Raw genomic sequence first — 18,934 nt, 5'->3', positions numbered from 1 at the left:
GAATGTTCAATGGCAAATGATAGTATTCCTTGTATTTAAAAAGAGAATTTATTGGCGTACATAACTGAAAATTTCAGGGCTTTTAATGACTTCCAGTGTGACTGGATCCAGGGCCTCAACGGAGGTCACCAACCTAACCTCATTTCCTGTGCTTTCCTTTGCTCTGGCTTTGAAGATTCTTAGAAGGTTCACTTCACACACAGACCCCTGGCAGCTCCAAGCTTACACCTTACCAGCAACCGTCAAAGGCAAGAGTTCCTGCAGAGACCTGTAGTGACTTCATTGGCTAGATCTGTAGCCAGGCCCTGGAGTGCTCTGGTTGGTCAACTGAGTCTAGGTCCTCCTGTACCCACCCCTTTAAGGCTGAAAGAGTCAGCCCTTGGGCTAAGTGGCTGTTTCCAGAAGAAGGGGGAAGGAAGACATAAACACCAGCTGTCCTGAATCATTTTGTGCTTCACATTCTTAAGGCCAGTTATTCAGATCCTCCTCCCAACTGGGCCTTAGGTTATCAGACCCAGCTAAAAGAAGCAAGGTTGTCAAGAAGGGCCCAGCGGTTAGGTTAGGTCGTAAGGTTAGAAGGGAAGGGGCCACACACTTCTCTGATAGGGCCTGGTGGCAGACTTTGGATGGCAGGGTCTGGAGGCTGGAACTGCTCTGGGGAACCTGGGGGAAATTAAAAACCAGACCAGGGGAATGGGTGGGGAGCAGTGGCCACTCCAGCTTCCTGGCCTAAAGTACAGGAACTGGGAGTGGGGGACCAGTTTTGATGAGGTGATTACAAACACTCCTTTATTGAGTCTCAAAAAATAAAACCCTCTAAACACCTTAAACGGAGAACATGAAGCTGAGATGTGTCCCAACAACTTGTGTCCTTGGGGGCTGCAGTCTTCTCTGAAGAAAGCTGCTCCTGCTCTGTGCAGGCACAAAGCAAGGGGTGTTACATATGCTCTGTACACATTGGAAAGGGTCCATATCCTGGGAGGTGGGGAAGTTCAGTTACTCTCGCCATCACTGCTGATGATGCCACGCATATGTGACCAGTCTGGGGGTGCGGGACGGGGCCGTTCTTCCTCTGAGTCTAGGGTCCGGCGGTATAGCTCCCCTGGGGGAGCTGCTTCTCCTAAAGGGTTCCAGGCTGTGCGTCTGCGTGGCCGGCCTAGGAGGAAGAGGAAATGGGAGATTAGTTGTTTGAAAAAATCCAACCCTACCCATCTTTTCCTGGGCAGTGAGAGGAAACCCCGTACCTGAACCACTGATGATATTGGCAACATCCAAGGAGGCCACCTCGGCCGCCTCCTCCCGCTGCTCCTTCAGGGCCCGGCACTTCTCCAAGGAAGGGTTACCTGGGGCAGAGGAAGCTCGTGATCCTCTCCTCCCCAGCAGCAAGGCCCTCTCCTGCTGCCCCCCAGGGCACACCTGGCCTCACCCTTCATGCCCAAGGCTTCCAGTTCTGCTCGGAGGACACTCAGGCGCTCCTTGTGTGAGCGACAGGAGCCCAGTAGCTTCTTGTAGTTTCGATGGGCACCACAGGCCCGAATGTAGCGCTTTAGCCTCATCACAGCTGGGTGGTCCTCTCCACGGCGGCCAGAGCCAGCCTACAAGGAAAGCCAGCTGAAGGCCAAGACTGCTAGGCTTGAGTCAGGGTCTCCTTCCTCCCTAACAGTAGCCTCCCACGCCCCCTTACCTTCCCTCCTTTCGGCTCTGGGCTTCCATCTGAGGAGGAAGAGGAGCTGCGTGTCCTGCCTTTCTTGGAGCTCTTCTTGGAAGAGCGGTTCTTCCTTTCCCCCCTGGGGCTCCCTGCTGCCTCACTGTCACTCACCTCCCTTTCCAAGTCACTCTCCTCACCACTGACACTGCCCAGTTTGGCTATCTTTCCGGTGCCTTTAGCCATTGCTTTCACCTTCCAGCTGTCTTCCCCAGCCTCGCTGCTCCCACTCTGCCTTTCCCCACTCTCACACAAGGTCCCATCCTTGTTCTTCCTCTGCTCTGGGGGCTCTTCCCCTCCCCTACTGCTATCCCCACTGCCTGCAGCCTCTTTTTCCTTCTCTTCCCCACTGTCCTCCGAGTCTCCCATTAGTCTCCTCACCCTGCTTTTCTGCTTACAGCTCCCCTCCTCCCAAGCTGACCTTTTCCCTCCATTGCTCCTGGCTCTGGATTTCCAATCTTCCTCCTCCTCCTCTTCTTCCTCCCTGATCTCTTTGTTCTTGGCTAGGATCTCCTCCTCCTTCTCCTCATTCTCCTGGTAGGTTTTAACTCCTTTATTTCCCTGTACCTTCTGTGCTGTCATCTGGGCAGGTTCTTCCTCACTGTCCTCACTTTCTTCCCTGGCCTGCTTCCTGCTAACTGAGGCCTTGCCTGATGCCTGCTTGTTCTTTGTCACAGGTCTGTTCTCAGTCCTGCCCTTGTACCCCTTTTTCTCTTCCTCTTCCTCTTCACTGCTCTCTTCCTCCCAGACCTTACTTGTTCTGATAGAACAATCCTGCTCCTCCTCCTCCTCCTCACTGCTCTCCTCTAATTTTATCTTTGCAGTCAGGTCCTTCTGTTGTTCTTCTTCATCGCTGCTTTCTCTGTTCCCTTCAACTGCTTTCTTTGAGGCCTGCCTTGGACTCTCTTCCTCCTTGGCTGGGCTGACTTCTGGGGCTGCCCTCCCGTTCTTTGCTAGGGGTCCAAAGTATTCTGGGCTGGAGGTTGCAGAGCTGGGCTCTGGAATATGGAGAGAAAAGAGGGTTGGGACAAGTTCCTTCTGTCCCTTCTCCTACCACTTGGGATAGGTTGCCTCTACCCGTGGCCTGACCGTTGAGGAAGGGCAACAGGAAACAGGTATCCTGTGTTTCCACCCTGTTCTTGGTTCCTGACTCACCGGTCTCACCCCCTCACTACCACCTTTGGATATAATATATGCACAATAGATACTTTTTGAGTGAACCAATGATGTAAAAGTCACCAATAGCAAGAAGGAGGCACTAACCTGACTCTGAATTTAAGTGGAACCTTTTTCTCTCTGATTCACTGCAGGGGGTGGGAGGTCTCTTCACCTTCTTGGTAAGGTCTAGTTTCTCTTCCCTGGTACCAGCTTCATCCACCTATGTGTGCATCCAGAGGGTAAAACAGATACCAAGGTTGCTTTGTGCCCCATCCCCTCTCAGGCCCCTCCTACTCGGCAACAAACCCCGCCTCCCGTGGCCCAGACTCGTGCCCACACCTGCATCTTCAGCAGCTCCTCCTCCACTAGCCGCTTCAGCGCCTGCTTTTCCTCGGGTTCCAGGTGATCGCGGCCCGCGTGAGCCAAGAACCTCCGCCGCACGATGGAATGAGTGAGCGTGCTGCGGCGACATGGTGTCAAGACGGAGTCCCCGTCCCACCCCGTCCCTTTCCAACCCCAACTCCAACCCCCTATGCACCTGAGGTCTGGGCGGCCTCGGAAGAAGCTACGGGTGAACTCCTGCATCTCCTTCTCCCGCGCCATTTTGCTCCACCCGGGATTGGCGGCTCCCGCCTTTTTTTCTTGTCGGCCTCCGTCAGCGCGTTTGACAGCGGCTTCCGCAAGCGCAGTGTTGTGACACCTTAAGGCAAGGGGCCGTTGAATCTCGGTCGCGGACTGCTGGGGCCGAGAACTTTGCCAGACCAAACTTGTTTTCCCTGGGTAGTTGGAGGTCTCGCGGCTCCCACCTTTTCTTAGAATGAACGGTTAAAGTTCTTATTAGAAACCGGTTCAGCGTCGGCAATCTGTCGGTGTAACGTAATTAACGCGCGACGCAGCCTTCTTCCCTGTTACGGGCACCATCTAGGCCGCTGTTATCTCGAAACGCAGAAAAAAAAGAGCATCTTCGCCAGGAGATTGGGAACATCTGGATGAAACGTTCCCGTGGCTTCAAATCTCTAAGCAGATTTGGAATAAAAAACAGCCTCCTCCAACGTCCGCCATCTTTGTGACGTCACCGCGTCGCGGCTTCGCCGTCTCCTGCGTAACCACTCGAATCCCCGTTCCTTTCCCGGTATTCCCCTGGAGGACGGCCCGGGCGGTTGCGCTGCCTGGGCGCGGGGCACGCCGGGAGTTGTAGTCCTAGCCGGCACAGCCTTGCGAAGTCTCCGGAAGTGGAGACGTGAAAGGCCGGGCTGAGCCGGCTCGGGGTAGCGGCAGACGCTGGGGCGCCTCTCCCGGGCCGGTCATGAACGGGCCGGCGGACGGCGAAGTGGACTACAAAAAGAAATACCGGAATCTGAAGCGAAAGCTCAAGTTCCTCATCTACGTGAGTGCTGGTGGTGTGGGAAGGTTGCGGGGCGTGAGGCCTGGCGCTTATAGGACCTCAGTTTACCCATGTGTAAACGGGGTGGGGCGAGTTGTCCCGAGTTCCGGAACCCTTTATGGATGGCCGTTGGCGCAGCGCCCACCTTGCCCTTGATACAGGAACACGAGTGCTTCCAGGAGGAACTGAGGAAGGCGCAGAGGAAATTGCTGAAGGTGTCCCGGGACAAGAGGTGAGGCACGTTGGGGGCGGGGGCGATGCGGCTCCTGGGGATCTGCATTCGGGCTCCATCCTGGAATAGGGCCACAAATGCATGGGCTCCTTTCGGGTTTTTTTTTTTTTTTTTCCTTTTTTCTTTCTTTTGAGACAGAGCCTTACTCTGTTGCCCGGGCTAGAGTGCCCGTGGCGTCAGCCTAGCTCACAGCAACCTCAAACTCCTAGGCTCAAGCGATCCTCCTGCCTCAGCCTCCCGAGTAGCTGTAGGCATGCGCCACCATGCCCGGCTAATTTTTTCTACATATATATTTTAGCTGTCCATATAATTTCTTTCTATTTTTAGTAGAGACGGGGTCTCGCTCTTGCTCAGGCTGGTCTCGAACTCCTGAGCTCAAACAATCCTCCCGCCTCGGCCTCCCAGAGTGCTGGGATGGGCTACTTTCGAGGATCCAGTGAGCCATCTAGAAGGGACAGGGACCCAGGAGAACATTGCTGAGATGGGAACAAACACTCTCGTTCTCCTCACCTCTTCCCTCAGTTTCCTCCTAGACCGACTTCTGCAGTATGAGAACGTGGATGAAGACTCTTCTGGTGAGCAAGGTCATGAAATTTTGGTGGAGGACATGGCTCCTGGCATTTCAGCAAACTTCCTGGACCTCTCCTTGTAGGCTGTGCAAGCTGATGCAGCCTCTCATGGTTCCGAAACCTAGTTGATTGCCTTCCATTCAAGTATTTATTGAGCAGCTACTGTATTTCAGGCACTGTGCTTGGCACAGGGGATACAGGAGTAGCAAAGGTGGATGAAGCCCTTGGCCTCTTGTAATTTATATTCTAGTTGGGGAGAATAAGTAAATGGAGAAATAAACTAGAATTTTTGGTAGCTCTAAGGACTTGAAGGGAATGAAAACAGGGGTATGTGGTAGTGATAGGAGTTGACAAACTTTCTCTGCAAAGGGCCAGTTGGACTTTCTGAAATATAGAGTCCTTGAAGCAACTGCTCAGCTCTGCTGTTGTAGTGTGAAAGCAGCCATAGCTGATATGAAAATAAATGAGTATGGCAGTGTTCAATAAAATTTTATTTACAGATACTGAAATTTGAACTTCATATTATTGTCACATGAAATATTATATTTTTAATTTATTTCAACCACTTAAAAACAAAAACGTAAAAGCCATTCTTAGCTTGCAGACCACACAAAAGCAGGCAACAGGCAATATCTGAATAGAGTACTTAAGAAAGACCTTTTCAGGGAGTAATGTTTGAGGCTGGGACCTAGATAAGAAGAAAGCAACCTTATGAAGATGTGAGCTAGAACTTTCCAGGCAAAATAACAAATGTAGATGCTCTGAGGTAAGAACGGGCCAGGCTTGAAGAGCAGAGGGATTAAGCTTATAGAGCTCGGCTTTTCAAGCTTTTCTCTGAGTACTTTTTACAATTAATTGGATAGTTTACATCATGATCAGGTCCCCACATATATATAAAATTATAAAACAGTATTTAATGAAACATTTTTAAGTAAGTCACTGTATCCAATTCATCTTGATAATTTTAGACTGTTTTTTTTTCCTCTTTTTAATGCTGGTTGCAAACCGATAAATTGATTTCATGATCCACTAATGGACTGAAACCCACAGTTTGAAAAGCCCTAAGGTGGGCATTTGTGGGCCTGTTGCTGGGTGGAGCCCTCATAAGCAGTGTCACATAGAGTCACCTGTCCACAGTACCTTTAAACGCTGGTTTAGGGCAAGGATCAGCAAACAGCAGCCAGGCATGTTTTTGTAAACAGTATTTCGTTGGAACACACAGCACTCGTTCATTTATTATAGGAGGATGACAGACAAAGGGAAGTAGGCAGGGGCAATGTAGGTTATGGCAGAAATATTTGGCTTTTATTCTAGCCTCTTATTTCCTGCCTTTCCCATCCCTAGGGTCTTTCGGTTAACTTCCTATTTGAGGGAAACTTCAGGGCAAGAGACATGAGAGAGCCCAGCATGATATGTCTCAGCACAGTGTGAGGATGGCTGTGACAAGTGAGAGTAGAGGGTTCTGGAAGAGCCAGCAATTAACTGGACCTGAGGGTTTCTGGAAGACTTCTCAGAGGAGGTGGTGTTTAATCTGCTTCTTAAGGGATCTCTGTGGGCAGAGAAATTGGGATCAGCTTACGTAACGTGTAGCAGTTGTTTATTAAACGAAAAATGTGCCTTTTAGGCAGGGTGCTGAACTAGGAAATAAATTTCTTTTTTGAGGAAATAGGTTGGTGTGATTTGGAGAATACAGTCTTTTGGGGAGACCAGAAAGGTAGATTGAGGTCAGATTAAGAAACACTACAGGCCGGGCGCGGTGGCTCACGCCTGTAATCCTAGCACTCTGGGAGGCCGAGGCGGGTGGATTGCTCAAGGTCAGGAGTTCGAGACCAGCCTGAGCGAGACCCCGTCTCTACTAAAAATAGAACGACATTATATGGACAACTAAAAATCTATATAGAAAAAATTAGCCGGGCATAGTGGCGCATGCCTGTAGTCCCAGCTACTCGGGAGGCTGAGGCAGTAGGATCGCTTAAGCCCAGGAGTCTGAGGTTGCTGTGAGCTAAGCTGACACCACGGCACTCACTCTAGCCCGGGCAACAAAGTGAGACTCTGTCTCAACAAAAAAAAAAAAAAAAAAGAAACACTACAAATTTATGCAGGCAGAAGGAATGTCACCAGGAAAGATGTGGCAGTTTTATGTTTTAGGTCGTTGTGGGGTTGGAGTGGACAGTGAGTGGCAGGGAGCGGTGACAGTGCTTAGCAGGTGATTTTGACATGGAGATGGCATGACCTTGTGGCCATGGCAGTGGAGAGCAGTGGATGAAAGTAAGAGAGATTTGAGGGGTAGATTAACAGGACGACACCCCCCCCTCCCCCGGCTATGGGGAGTGGAGCAGAGGCAGGAGCTGAGGCAAGTAAGGAGAGAGTGGCATAAAATGGCCAAGGAGACCTGAGTTCAGTCCCAGCCCCACACCTTAGTTTCTGAGCCTCAGTGACCTCATGTGGCAAGTGGAAGGGGTACCCTTACCTTCCTCCTTAGATGGTTATGAAAGACAGGGAGGTGGGGAGTGGGAAGGAGCCTGGCAGGGTGTACTGCAGCGAGTGCTGAGTGCTTGGCGAGTGCGTTGTGGGAAGGGCCGGAGCAGGAGGTGGGCTGGGGAAGCTGAGAAGCCACCTGGGAACAGAGCATGCGCATGTGCCATTGGGACCTCAGAGTCCTTGGAGCTTCCCCGCTTCCCCCACTTTTTTTTTCCAGAGACAGGGTCTTGCTCTGTCACCCAAGGCTGGAGTACAGTGGCATGATCATAGCTCACTGCAGCCTCCAGCTCTTGGGCTCTGGTGATCCTCTCACCTCAGCTTCCTGAGCAGCTGGGACTGCAGGCACATGCCACCACACCTGGCTAATTTTTAAATTTTTTATAGAGAGGGGGTCTCGCTATGTTGCCCAGGCTAGGCTGGAACTCCTGGGCTCAAACGATCCTCCCGCCTTGGCCTCCCAAAGTGCTGGGATTACAGACGTGAGCCACCATGGCCAGCCCCCCAGAGCCCTTCTGTAGTGTTGAGGTTTTACTCCTCTGAGGTGTAACCGCCCACTCCCACTGACCCGCCCTCCCCCTAACAGATTCAGATGCCACTGCATCTTCAGATAACAGCGAGACAGAGGGCACACCCAAGTTGTCGGACACACCAGCCCCCAAGAGGTGAGAAAACAGCATGGGGGAGGGGAGGGGATGGGGCACCTGGGCCTCCAAACTGCCTCTGACACCCCCCCCCCCCCCCCCGTCCTTTCTCCAGGAAGAGAAGCCCTCCACTGGGGGGTGCCCCCTCTCCCTCCAGCCTCTCCCTGCCTCCTTCAGCAGCGTTCCCCCTGCAGGCCTCCGGGGCCCCCTCCCCATACCTGAGCTCGGTGAGTTGGGGCCAAGGGTGGGAAGTGGTGAACTGAGTTGCCTGGGAATAAGGTGGGCATCATTTGGGCCAAAGGGCTAGGCCTCAGGGTGAGGCCAGCCTAACTCTGGGGACAACTGTCTGGGTGTGGCCAGCAAGTGTCCCTTGGAGGGTATGAGTCGGGAGTGCCCACTTCTGTGTTGTAGGAAGGGGGAACAGACGTAGCTAAGGAGAGCAGACCCCAGGACACAGTCCTGCTGTCCCCTGCCCTTCTGTTCTGGGAGCCCTGGGAGCCACACTCATCACCATCTCTTTTGTTTTTCCATTCTTCCTTCTGTTTGCATTTCTTCCCTTCTCCTCACCCTGATCCACTCCATCTCCCATCTCCACCCCAACTCCCGCCTGCAGCTGGCTTCCCCCCTCTACCCCCCATTCCCTTCTGACTACCTGGCCCTGCAGCTGCCCGAGCCCAGCCCCCTGAGGCCCAAGCGGGAGAAACGGCCCCGCCTGCCCCGGAAACTCAAGGTACCCTGATTTGGGGATGTTAGGGAGGGGCCAGAATGGTAGGAGGACAGCCCTGTGAGGGAGGCTTAAGACAGACTGGGGGCCTGTCCAAGAACTCTGAACCATTGATTTGGGACTGCTGGGGACCCAGCCCAGAGCTAGGCACTGAGGGATGGATCAGAGAAGTACTGGCTCACAGGCCCATTCTGGGGCACTAGGAATGAGGCTCCTTTTCACAGGGGTGTATTCAGTGATGCCAGACAGCCTCAGAGTAGGCACAGAAGTGGAGAATCCAGAATCAAGTCGAGCCTGCCCCAAGTTAAAAAGCATGTGACCTTGAACAGGTCTCTTTGACCCGGTAGGTCTAGATTGGGCATCTGTAAAGTGAGGAATCTAGATGGGATCAATGAGTGTTTGTGGAGCACCTGCCATGTACCAGGCATTGTTCTGGGAGCTACAGATACAATAGTGAACAAAACAGACAAAAACCCCTGCCCTCACTGGGCTGACGTTCTAGTAAGATAGGCAGAAAATAAACAAGATGACTAGGCAACAGTGGCGCAGAATGGAGTCAGGTAAAGGGGACGGAGAGCTTAGGGGGTGTGGCTGATGTTTATGGTTGGCAGTCTGGGCTACAATTTGATCAGAGACTTAAAGGAAATGAGAGTAGCCATGTGGCCGTCTGGGAAAGGGTTTCACTAGAGGCCCGCTCGGCTTGTGCAGGGATCCGAAAGGAGGCCTGTGGTGGGAGGAGGATGAGGGGAGAGTGGGCAGGGGGCCCCCGGCAGAGTCCAAAGAACCAAGGGGCAGGATGGTGGCAGGCCTCAGAGATACTGGAAAGCCTCGGGCTTGTGCTGTGGATGAGATGGGCCATTGGAGGTGGTTGAGCAGAGGGGGGAGTCTGATCTAATTTACATTTTAACAAAATTGTGAGTGCTGCGGTGTATAAATTAGACTGGGTGCAGAGGTCCGAGTGAGTCAGGAAGGAAGGGAGGAGGCTACCACCCTGTGTGAGAAGCTGTGCAGAGGGGGAAAAGTGGCCCGAGGACCCATTTCAAAGAACAAGCCGCAGGAGCACCTGAAAGCCCAAGTGTGGGCTAAGAGAGGAGGCAGGGTCGCTCCAGGGATTTTAGCCCGAGCCACTGAAAAAGTGGAGTTGCCTTTTTTCTGAGATGGTGAGAGCTGTGGGAGGAGCAGGTTTTGGAGGGAAGATGCGGTGTTTGGTTATGGACATGCTGAGATGCCATCTGGAAATGCCTGTGGCAACCGGGTACGTGAGCCTGGAGTTCACGGGGATGGCGCTGGGAAGTAGGCAGCATGGAGGGAGATGCGTGCGTCGGGATGTGGGGGAGTGTGGGTGGAGAAGGGGGCACTGCTCCCTGAGCCCCCGGGGCGGTGAAGAGGGCCATCTGAGGGTGCGGACCAGCACAGTGCCCTTCTGCCTCTGCATCAAAGTTAAATAGGGGACCGGGCGCGGTGGCTCACGCCTGTAATCCCAGCACTCTGGGAGGCCAGGGCGGGAGGATCGCATGAGGCCAGGAGTTCAAGACCAGTCTGGGCCGGGCGCGGTGGCTCACGCCTGTAATCCTAGCACTCTGGGAGGCCGAGGCGGGTGGATCGCTCGAGGTCAGGAGTTCGAGACCAGCCTGAGCAAGAGTGAGACCCCGTCTCTACTAAAAATAGAAAGAAATTATATGGACAACTAAAATATATATATATACAAAAAAATTAGCCGGGCATGGTGGCGCATGTCTGTAGTCCCAGCTACTCGGGAGGCTGAGGCAGTAGGATCGCTTAAGCCCAGGAGTTTGAGGTTGCTGTGAGCTAGGCTGACGCCACGGCACTCACTCTAGCCCGGGCAACAGAGTGAGACTCTGTCTCAAAAAAAAAAAAAAAAAAAAAAAAAAAAAAAAAAAAAAAAAAAGACCAGTCTGAGCAAGAGCAAGACCTCCTCTCCACAAAAAATAGAAAAAATCAGCTAGGTGCAGTGGTGCACACCTGTAGTCCCAGCTACTCAGGAGGCTGAGGCAGGAGGATCGCTTGAGCCCAGGAGTTTGAGGTTGCTGTGAGCTAGACTGACGCCACAGCACTCTAGCCGGGGAGACAGAGCAAGACCCTGTCTCAACAACAACAAAAAAGTTGAACAGGTGAATAGGGACCAGACTGGACAGCTTTCAAGGCTCTGGAGCCAGAAGCAAGATAGGAGGCTGTGTGTGTGGTGGTTAGGAGTATGGGTTCTGGAGTTCAAATCCCAGCTCTTCCATTTACTCCCTTATTGCTTACGTTCTGGAGCCTGAAAAATGGGGGTAATGATGCTGGCCCTTGCTCCTCTTAGCAGGGTTTTTGCGTTTGGCCTGGAGGGCAGAGTAGTGGAGAAGGCAGGGGTGCACGCAGGGGGTGGGGGTGTGGCACTACGTGGGCAGGGGCCTGTTGGGGCTTTCTGGCTGGCCCTGGGCCGTGCAGTGGAGCACTGTCAGGGAGCTAAGTTCTGGATGTACAGGGGAGAAGTGTGGGCTGGGAGGGGGCCCCAGTCAGTGACTGTGCAGTGTCGAGTGGGGGGGCAGGATAAATCAGGGAAGGTTGAAAGAAGAGAACATTTGGGCCCAGGGGGAGTGAGGTTTGGATATACCAGGCTGAGGCCATCATGGGAAGGGAGACAGAGACACAGTGAAAGTATTGTTTGGACTGGAGCTGGAGTGCTCAGGGAGAACATTGGGATGAGAATTAGGGTGGGGTTACAGAGGCCTGCACTCCCAGAAGCGGGAGTCTGCCTGCCACCAAGGAGGGAGTGGGAGTCCCTGAGGTTATGGGAGACATGGTGTGATGGGAGGTAGCAAGTCTGAGCAGAGCTGGGGCAGCTGTGAGGACTGTGGAGGTCGCTTAGGCTTGGGTCTGAGTCAGACTTGCAGTTGGAATCAGCTCTTCCACCTACTTGCTGTGACCTTGGGCATGTCATTTAACTCTTTGAGCCTCAGCTTGGGGTCATTGTGAGGAGAATGTGAGTTAAGGGGTGGAAAACACTGATCCTGGAGCCTGGCCCCAGTGAGCCCCAGGTAAACATCAGCTGCCATGGGTCATGCCGAGGGGGCCATTGAGTAAGCCCAGGCAAGGGCAGGACGTGGGCATAGGGTCAGGATGGAGAGGTGGAGCCAGAGGAGGGGCAGTCCTCAGGCAGCTGTCGTGTTTGGTTGTGCATGTTTGTCTGCTCCCGTGTGTTCACATGGGTGCCTGGGACTGGGTGCAGGGGCGCCGTTCAGAGTTGAGCCCCTTGACGGTCACCAGTCCTGCTAGGCCCCTGCACCCCAGGCCTGACTCGTGCTGCCCCCCCACGCCACCCCAGGGCCAGACTGGATGCTGCCCAGTGGGACCCCCATGGACCTGCTCCTTCGGGCCTCTGTTTCCAAATCTCAGTGTCCGCCTCTGGCATTTGACCTCTCCTCCCTCCCAGTGTGTCCTAAAGGTTGAAGATCATTAACAGAAATCACCTGGCACGTAGTAGGTTCTCGGCTTGTACCCGCAGGCAAAGCATGGGGGCTGTCGCAGCCCAGAGCTCTCCATGGGGAGGATTTGTCAGGATGGGGCTGGGGGGTCGGGTGGGAGAGAGGCCACTTCCCGGTCTCAGAGGACAAAGTAGGACTTTTTCCAACTAGAGAAGGATGCCCCAGGTGGAGGGGCCAGCCTGTTGCCAGGCATGTTGCTCTGCCTGTCCTGAGGGCAGTGAGGAGCCTGAGGGCCCAGGAGTGGAAGAATGACATGCGCAGGTTTGTGTTGTAGAGAGATCACTCTGGCTGCAGTGTGGAGGAGGAGCTGGATCGGGGAGAGGCTGAAGGCAGGGAGTCCAGTTAGGAGGCTGGTCCCATAGCACAGGTGAGCCGAGAGGAGGGCCTGGTCTAGGCCAATGGCTGCGGGGATCCCAAGGAGGGGCCCCGACCAACATACAACAGAAGTTCCTGGGGGGCAAAGAAGCTGCCCAGGCTCCTGGCTGGGGCGGCCTGCGCTGCCCTCCGCGGAACCGGTGAGTCCCGAGCTGGAGGAGGGAGAAGCAGCCGGTGGTGGCAAGCGGTATACGAGGTGCCCAGAGGCAGGCGGGCACTCCAGGCTGACTCTGCTGTTAACTGCTGTTGCAGTGGCAGCCAAGGTGCCTCCCTGGAGAGGGCAGGGCCCAGCTTTTCCCTCCGGTGTCCTGTGAGACCCCCACCCCCTCATTTCGCCTCCATCACCCCCTTCACCCCCGGGCACTTGCTGGTTTGAGACTCTGCAGGGGCTGAATTGGGGCAGGGCCCTGATTCCAGTACTGGCTGACCGGGCTGTGCCCACAGCCCCTTCCCATCCCCCAGAGCTGCCCTGGGGGGTCAGTGCCCAGCCTCCTGGAGGTCCCAGTGCCTCCCTGACGAATGCCCCCTGTGTTTCTTCCCCTGCTACAGATGGCGGTGGGACCCCCCGACTGTCCTGTGGGAGGGCCGCTGACCTTCCCTGGCCGGGGTTCTGGGGCTGGGGTTGGGGCAGCCCTGACTCCCCTCCCGCCTCCCAAGATGCACCCCCCCACGATCCTGAGCACCGTCCCTCGGCAGATGTTCAGCGATGCAGGCAGCGGGGATGATGCCCTGGACGGGGACGATGACCTGGTAATCGACATCCCGGAGTGACCCCCGCTGCTGTGTGCCAAGCCCCTGCCCGGGGCCCCTCCCCGTGCCAGCACGCGCAAGCCCCCAGCTTCCTCAGAGATGTTTATTGGTGCCCAGTTGCCATGCTTTGGCCACTGACACAATCAGAAAAGGCGTAAACATGCACAAATGTCCTCCAGGAGGGTGGCAGGGGCCCTGCCTGCACATCTCGACCCCATCTAGGGGACAGTATTTAGATGAGCCGCCGGGAGCATCTGCCACCCCCTGAGGAGGCAGAGACTCCACAGTGGCCACCCCTTTAAAAGGGCAGCTGTACAGGGCTAGGTTTTTGTTGTTGGGTTTTGTTGTTTGTTTGTTTTTTAATGAAGATTCTGTGTTAAAGAGGTGGCTCTGGGGTTTTTTTGTCCTTTTCTGTTTTGGAAACATCCTCCTCTGAACCTCCCCTGATCCGACCTCCTCCCTGTCGGGGGAGGGGCCGGGCAGCGTGGAGAGGCAGGAGCAGGAGCAGGAGCAGCAGGGGCTTGGGGCGGGCCCTGACAGCACCCCCGCAGGTGTGCAGAGGATGGGTGGCTTGCATATTTGCAGGATAGCTAGTCAGGCAGGAGGAAGTTTGCATATATGAATATAGAGCTCCACAACCCCTCACAAGAAGACAGACCCACAGTCACGGAGACTCTCACAAAAATAAGACAGGTAGTGCGGGCAGGGGCATCCACCCCCTGTAAACGTGCAACACACTCGTGCAAAGGTTGGGTACTGGACCCCGCCAGGAGGGTCGCTGGGCAGCTGTGGCCCGCTCAGGCCGAAGGCAGAGCCCCAGCTGCTGGGGGCAGCTCGCTGGTCAGGGTGTGCCAGCGCTCCAGGGCTGCGTCTGGCTGCTGCAGACAGTCGCTCCAGTGCTTTCGGGCCTCGCCTCGGGCTCCTGGCCCCAGGGACACGCCACCTGGGGGTCAGGCAGAGTCAGGACCCCTCTTCTTGCCAGTTGCCCTCCCCCAGCACCACGCAGCCAGGCTCCTCCCTCACCGATGAAGTCATTCGATTTGCCGATGTCATAGTCCCAGACTGTGACTTCCAGAGTCTTGGTGGCCAGAGTGGGGAGCTCCATCTCGTAGAAGAACTCCTGAGGGACAAGGCAAGCCGCACCTTCCACGAAGCCTTCTCCTCCGCCTCCCCGAGCCCACCTGTATTTCTGGTCCCTGCCCTGCCCACCTCGTTAAATTCTGGGTTTAGGGTCTTCTTCTTCACACACGTCTTATGCTTGGATTTCTTATCCACATCCGGTCTCAGGTACCTAGGGGTAGAGGGAGAGGAGTCATGCAGTTAGGGACAGGACAGGCCCCAAAGGAACATCGGGCAGGGGCCAGGCTCCCAGGGGAGGGCAGAGCAGGCCTTAGGGCGAGGGCTCACGTCTTAACGTAGGGATCGGAGTAGCCATTGACGTCCATGGCAGCCAGGTGGGCACAGCGAACGATGCCCACCAGCAGCCCCCGGCGCCGAGAGCTGTAGCTGAGGCAGAGCAGGATGCGGCCACGCTCTTCCAGCAGCCCAGGCCCCTGCTCCGCCTGCTCTAGCTGCAGCGGACAGATGCAGGGGTCAGCCTGGGTCCTCCACCACCTCCCACCCAGATGTCGTCCCTGTGAGGTGCCTCACCTCCTTCAGGTAACAAGAAATGCCCCTCAGTGCTGCCGACATGGAAGAGGGTGAAGCCAGCTGAGGAGGCAAAGAGAAGGTTCTGGAAACCTGGCCTCCCCAGGGCCCCTCCCCCTGGAGTCCCTGCAGCCCCCACACAGACCGGGACCTGGCGCTCAAGGCAGATGTTAAAATGCTTCTTCTGTGAAGGCTTGAGGCGGCGGAGGGGCACTCGGATCTCCCCGATAAACTCATTGTGGCTCAGCTTGTCCTCGTCACAGACAGAGATCCTGGCGGGGAACTGCAGGGTCAGGGCCCCCTGGGGTCCTGAGCCCTGCTCCAATGTGGGAGAAAGATCCTCAGGCCCACCCCAGTTCTGCCCTGAATACTCCCCACCTCGTCTGGAAAACAGGCTGGAGCCTGAGAGGGACGATTGGATTTGCCTGTTCCACTGCCCTCCTTTCCAGCTGCCCAGGCTGTCCCTGGTCCATCAGGACCTGCTCAGCCACTGCCAGAAGCCCTCACAAGTCAGGGGGCCCACCCCACTCACTGCCTCCTCTAGGGTCTGGGGCAGGGTCTGACTGAGCACCACAGGCGGGTGTCAGCCATAGATGTAGGCTGTGAGAGCTAGAAGGGCCTTGAGGAGCCTTGGGCAGCCAGACGGGAACCCCACATCTCCTCAGGCCGTCCTGTCCTTTTCTGCATGGAGCCAGCCTGCAAGGACACATGAGCCCAGAGATTAAAAAATGATTGCTTTGGCCGGGCGTGGTGGCTCACGCCTGTAATCCCAGCACTCCGGGAGGCCGAGGCAGGAGGATCGCTTGAGCTCAGGAGTTCGAGACCAGCCTGAGCAAGAGCGAGACCCCGTCTCTACTAAAGATGGAAAAATTAGCTGGGCATGGTGGTGCACCTGTAGTCCCAGCTACTCGGGAGGCTGAGGCAGGAGGATCGCTTGAGCCCAGGAGTTGGAGGTTGCTGTGAGCTATGATGATGCCACTGCACTCTAGCTAGGGCAACAAAGCAAAACTGTCTCAAAAAAAAAAAAAAAAAAAGATCGGATCGCTTTGACTTGTGCCCATCCCCTCGGGCAGCCTCTGTGCTGCTGCTGCTGTGACCTGCTGCTGTGCTGGGCAGCTGTGGCGTGGAGGCTGTTCAAAGCCCAGCACTGCCACTTTCAAGCCATCTGTGTGACCTTGGGCAAGTCAATCTCCCTAAACCTCAACTGCTATCTGTAAAAGGGAGATAATCAAGTGGAAGGAAATTTTGCATTAATGCTTAGCCCAGGGCTGGCCACTAGTGAGCACTGTCATTTTAGGCCTCATTCCTTCACCTCTGGAACATGGTGCCAGCCCTTCTGGTGCTGCCTCCGGCCTCCCCCAGCCTACCTGCACACCCAGCACCAAGGTGAGCTCTACAGCAGCCCTGGTCATGCCCCTTCCCTGATGCAAACCCCTTCTGTGGCTCCCTGTTGCCCAACAAAGAAAGGTCTCTTTCAGCCCGGGCTTTGCTGCCCTCCATTGCCCTTAAGGGCATACTCTCCTCAAGTCTCCATCTCCTGGGATGATGGAGCCCGTTCCCTGCCCCTGAAGACTTCACTCCCTACAGGTTTTAGAGGAACTCAGGGAACAGAAGGGGCAGACCTAAACTGCATAGGTGTGACTTCAGCCAGGGGCTCTGAGAAAGGGTCTCAGTGACCAGGGGCAGTTTTCAGGAGGAGGCAGAGCTTGGACTCGGGCTCACATGAGTGGATTTAGGCTGGCAGAGACGAAACAGAGGGTGCTTTCTAGGTGGAAGAGACACAACAGGCAAAGTTCCAGAGTTATGAACGCGGCCGGTCGGAAGAAGGCGGTCCTCTCCTCAAGGAGCAGTAGGAGAAGCTTTGGGGCCAGCAATGCCAGGGAAAACTCTGGCCTGCCGCTGGAGTGGTTGGGGAGCCACTGATTGTTCTTGAGCTTCAGAGAGGTAGGGTCTTAATGGGACATAGATCAATCAACCAAAGAAGGTTACAATGACACGTTCATGCAGCACCCTTGGCTGGGGGAGGGAGTGTGAGCTGTCCCAGAAGAGGTGTTAGGCTGCAGTCCTTGGTATCAGGGAGGATGGGCCCTCACCTGAGCACCTTGTGGGTGATGTCCTCATCCGTGATTCCACTATACATCAGGTCTTCGTTCCACACGGGATTCAGCGTGTTCCTCTGAGTCTTCGTTTTTAGCTTATTGGCCTGGGGTGTGGGGACGAAGCATTCTGAACCCATGTCCCCTGGCCCACAAAGGCTGAAGGCAGAGGCTGGGGAAATCTGGGACAGACCCCCCACCCCCCAAGCTGGGCCAGGCTGGGGAGAGAGGAGGCTGTTACCTTGCAGGCTCCAGGCAGCAGGTGCAGCTTGACATAGGGGTCTGCAAGGCCATTGAAGTCCATGGGCTTGAGACCCTGGAGAGGAGGGTGGGGCAGAGGGCTGTGGGCTCCCATCCTCTTTCCCTCGCTCCCTCCACAGAGCTGGCCCCTGAGGTGTGCAGCGCCCAGAAGGAGGGTGCTGGGGTGGGGAGGAAAGGAGCAGGCATTTGGCCTGGGGAAGGGAGGGAGGGAGGGATGGAAAGCCACCACCCCTCCTGGGCTGGGAGGCAAACAGGGCCAGGGCCTGGGAGGCCGGGAGCGCCCACCTTGGCCCTGAGGATGCTACAGTGCAGAGTGCAGGAGGCCTGGTCGTAGAGAAGGTCAAACTCCAGCGTGCCCAGGGCAGCTGGAGAGAGGGGAAAGGTAGCATGAGTCAGTGTGTGAAGGCAGGTGTGTATGAGACCGGCGGGAGGCACTGGATGTGTGTCTCCATCTCCGTCAGCCCAGAGCGTGTGTGCAAGAGGCTGAGTGGGCACGTGTGTGTGTGTGTGTGCGCGCGCGCGCGCCTCTGGGTCCGTGCCTCGGCCACAACTGGGTCTGTGTGGGTGGTGGAGCGTCTCAGCAGAAATATTGAATATTGAGCCTTGCCGAAGCTGTAATCTCCACGCTGACTGCAGCTGTGGCAACAGTCCCCGCTGCCCCCAACAGTGCCCACCCAGCAGGGCTTGTCCCCTCCCCACAAGCCTGGAGGCCCCTTCACACACACACACACACACACGCACGCACACCCGACTCACTGGTATCATCCGAGTCATAGCTGTCCACTTCAGCTCCGTCCTCAGGCGTGGTGGCCCCAAGGAGGGCTGCAGGAGGGGCCAGAGCCAGGGGGGCCAGACGAGCAGGGGCCTCCCCGCAGCCGCCTCCACCCCCTTCGGGTCCTGGTCCCCGGCGGGGGAAGTAGTCCGAGATCTGGCGGATGGGCCGGATGGGCCCGGGGCACACATTGATGGCCATGTGCTCCTGGATGTTGATGGTCATGCGGTCGCCCCTGCGGCCCCTCATGCAGCACCCCTGGCTGGGGGAGGGGGTGTGAGCCAGCCTGAGCCAGGGTGACTCCTCGTACCTACCATTGGTGGCTGAGGGCCCAGCAGCAACCTCCTCCGCCTGTGGGGCCCTCACTGGCCTCCCTTCCTAGGTGTCGAGGGACAGAATGGCCTGGCCCTCCAGACCCCAGGCCTTGCTCCACAGGGGCCGGGCTGCCAGCTCACTCCCCGAAGACAGCCCCCCTCGTCCACCTACCTCGAGGTTGTCCCTCTGTCATCTTCCCAGCTCCTTCTCTCATTCTGGGCTCCCATCTGCCCCTGAGCCTTGCCTACTCCCAACATCCCCATAGGTCCCCGCCTGTCTCTCTGAGGCTCCTTCCATCCTTTGCACCAGGCGCTGGTCTGGTCAGGTTATCAACCACCC

At 55.9% G+C, this 18,934-nt stretch overlaps 3 protein-coding genes across 7 annotated transcripts; 1 reads left to right on the top strand and 2 right to left on the bottom strand.

The window, feature by feature from the left end:
- Positions 1-65: 65 nt before the first annotated feature.
- Positions 66-3,959, bottom strand: HIRIP3 (HIRA interacting protein 3). Of its 3 annotated transcripts, XM_069487244.1 has the most exons (8): positions 3,402-3,953; positions 3,203-3,323; positions 2,969-3,083; positions 2,503-2,703; positions 1,685-2,424; positions 1,427-1,595; positions 1,245-1,343; positions 66-1,156 (listed from the first exon to the last, which is right to left on the bottom strand). In XM_069487244.1, the coding sequence occupies exons 1-8, from the start codon at positions 3,464-3,466 to the stop codon at positions 993-995; spliced, it is 1,674 nt and encodes a 557-aa protein (XP_069343345.1). In that variant the 5' UTR covers positions 3,467-3,953; the 3' UTR covers positions 66-992. The 3 variants fall into 3 exon arrangements, with proteins under 3 accessions (XP_069343345.1, XP_069343343.1, XP_069343346.1); XM_069487242.1 differs by having other exon boundaries at positions 1,685-2,703; XM_069487245.1 differs by lacking the exons at positions 66-1,156; positions 1,685-2,424; positions 2,503-2,703 and having other exon boundaries at positions 1,277-1,343; positions 3,402-3,959.
- A 77-nt stretch (positions 3,960-4,036) lies between these two features.
- Positions 4,037-13,872, top strand: INO80E (INO80 complex subunit E). 3 transcript variants are annotated; one of them, XM_069485644.1, is made up of 7 exons: positions 4,037-4,250; positions 4,409-4,479; positions 5,002-5,054; positions 8,113-8,191; positions 8,286-8,397; positions 8,784-8,900; positions 13,304-13,872. In XM_069485644.1, exons 1-7 carry the CDS (start codon positions 4,170-4,172, stop codon positions 13,523-13,525), a joined length of 735 nt encoding a protein of 244 aa, XP_069341745.1. In that variant the 5' UTR covers positions 4,037-4,169; the 3' UTR covers positions 13,526-13,872. The 3 variants fall into 3 exon arrangements, with proteins under 3 accessions (XP_069341745.1, XP_069341747.1, XP_069341746.1); XM_069485646.1 differs by lacking the exon at positions 13,304-13,872 and adding an exon at positions 12,654-13,084; XM_069485645.1 differs by lacking the exon at positions 8,784-8,900.
- A 429-nt stretch (positions 13,873-14,301) lies between these two features.
- On the bottom strand, positions 14,302-18,529 carry DOC2A (double C2 domain alpha). The gene is made up of 10 exons (XM_069486259.1): positions 18,265-18,529; positions 17,794-17,873; positions 17,489-17,563; positions 17,245-17,354; positions 15,297-15,423; positions 15,155-15,214; positions 14,912-15,075; positions 14,714-14,795; positions 14,528-14,624; positions 14,302-14,447 (listed from the first exon to the last, which is right to left on the bottom strand). Exons 1-10 carry the CDS (start codon positions 18,527-18,529, stop codon positions 14,302-14,304), a joined length of 1,206 nt encoding a protein of 401 aa, XP_069342360.1.
- Between the last annotated feature and the right edge of the window lie 405 nt (positions 18,530-18,934).

This window comes from Eulemur rufifrons, chromosome 14 (genome assembly GCF_041146395.1).
Source record: "Eulemur rufifrons isolate Redbay chromosome 14, OSU_ERuf_1, whole genome shotgun sequence".
NCBI lineage: Eukaryota > Metazoa > Chordata > Mammalia > Primates > Lemuridae > Eulemur > Eulemur rufifrons.
The sequence above is the reverse complement of the archived record's forward strand: the minus strand, read 5'-3'. Positions and strand labels throughout refer to the sequence as shown.

Excerpts from the sequence above, each read along its gene's own strand:
- INO80E (XM_069485644.1), top strand. The coding sequence starts at position 4,170 with ATGAACGGGCCGGCGGACGGCGAAGTGGACTACAAAAAGAAATACCGG. Across the intron at positions 4,251-4,408 it reads AGCTCAAGTTCCTCATCTAC|GAACACGAGTGCTTCCAGGA; the intron begins GTGAGTGCTGGT and ends CCCTTGATACAG. Across the intron at positions 5,055-8,112 it reads CGTGGATGAAGACTCTTCTG|ATTCAGATGCCACTGCATCT; the intron begins GTGAGCAAGGTC and ends TCCCCCTAACAG.
- DOC2A (XM_069486259.1), bottom strand. The coding sequence starts at position 18,529 with ATGAGGGGCCGCAGGGGCGACCGCATGACCATCAACATCCAGGAGCAC. Across the intron at positions 17,355-17,488 it reads TGCTGCCTGGAGCCTGCAAG|GCCAATAAGCTAAAAACGAA; the intron begins GTAACAGCCTCC and ends CCCACACCCCAG. Across the intron at positions 15,076-15,154 it reads TTTCTTGTTACCTGAAGGAG|CTAGAGCAGGCGGAGCAGGG; the intron begins GTGAGGCACCTC and ends TGTCCGCTGCAG.
- HIRIP3 (XM_069487242.1), bottom strand. The coding sequence starts at position 3,466 with ATGGCGCGGGAGAAGGAGATGCAGGAGTTCACCCGTAGCTTCTTCCGA. Across the intron at positions 1,344-1,426 it reads GGAAGCCTTGGGCATGAAGG|GTAACCCTTCCTTGGAGAAG; the intron begins GTGAGGCCAGGT and ends CCTCTGCCCCAG. Across the intron at positions 1,157-1,244 it reads CAATATCATCAGTGGTTCAG|GCCGGCCACGCAGACGCACA; the intron begins GTACGGGGTTTC and ends TCTTCCTCCTAG.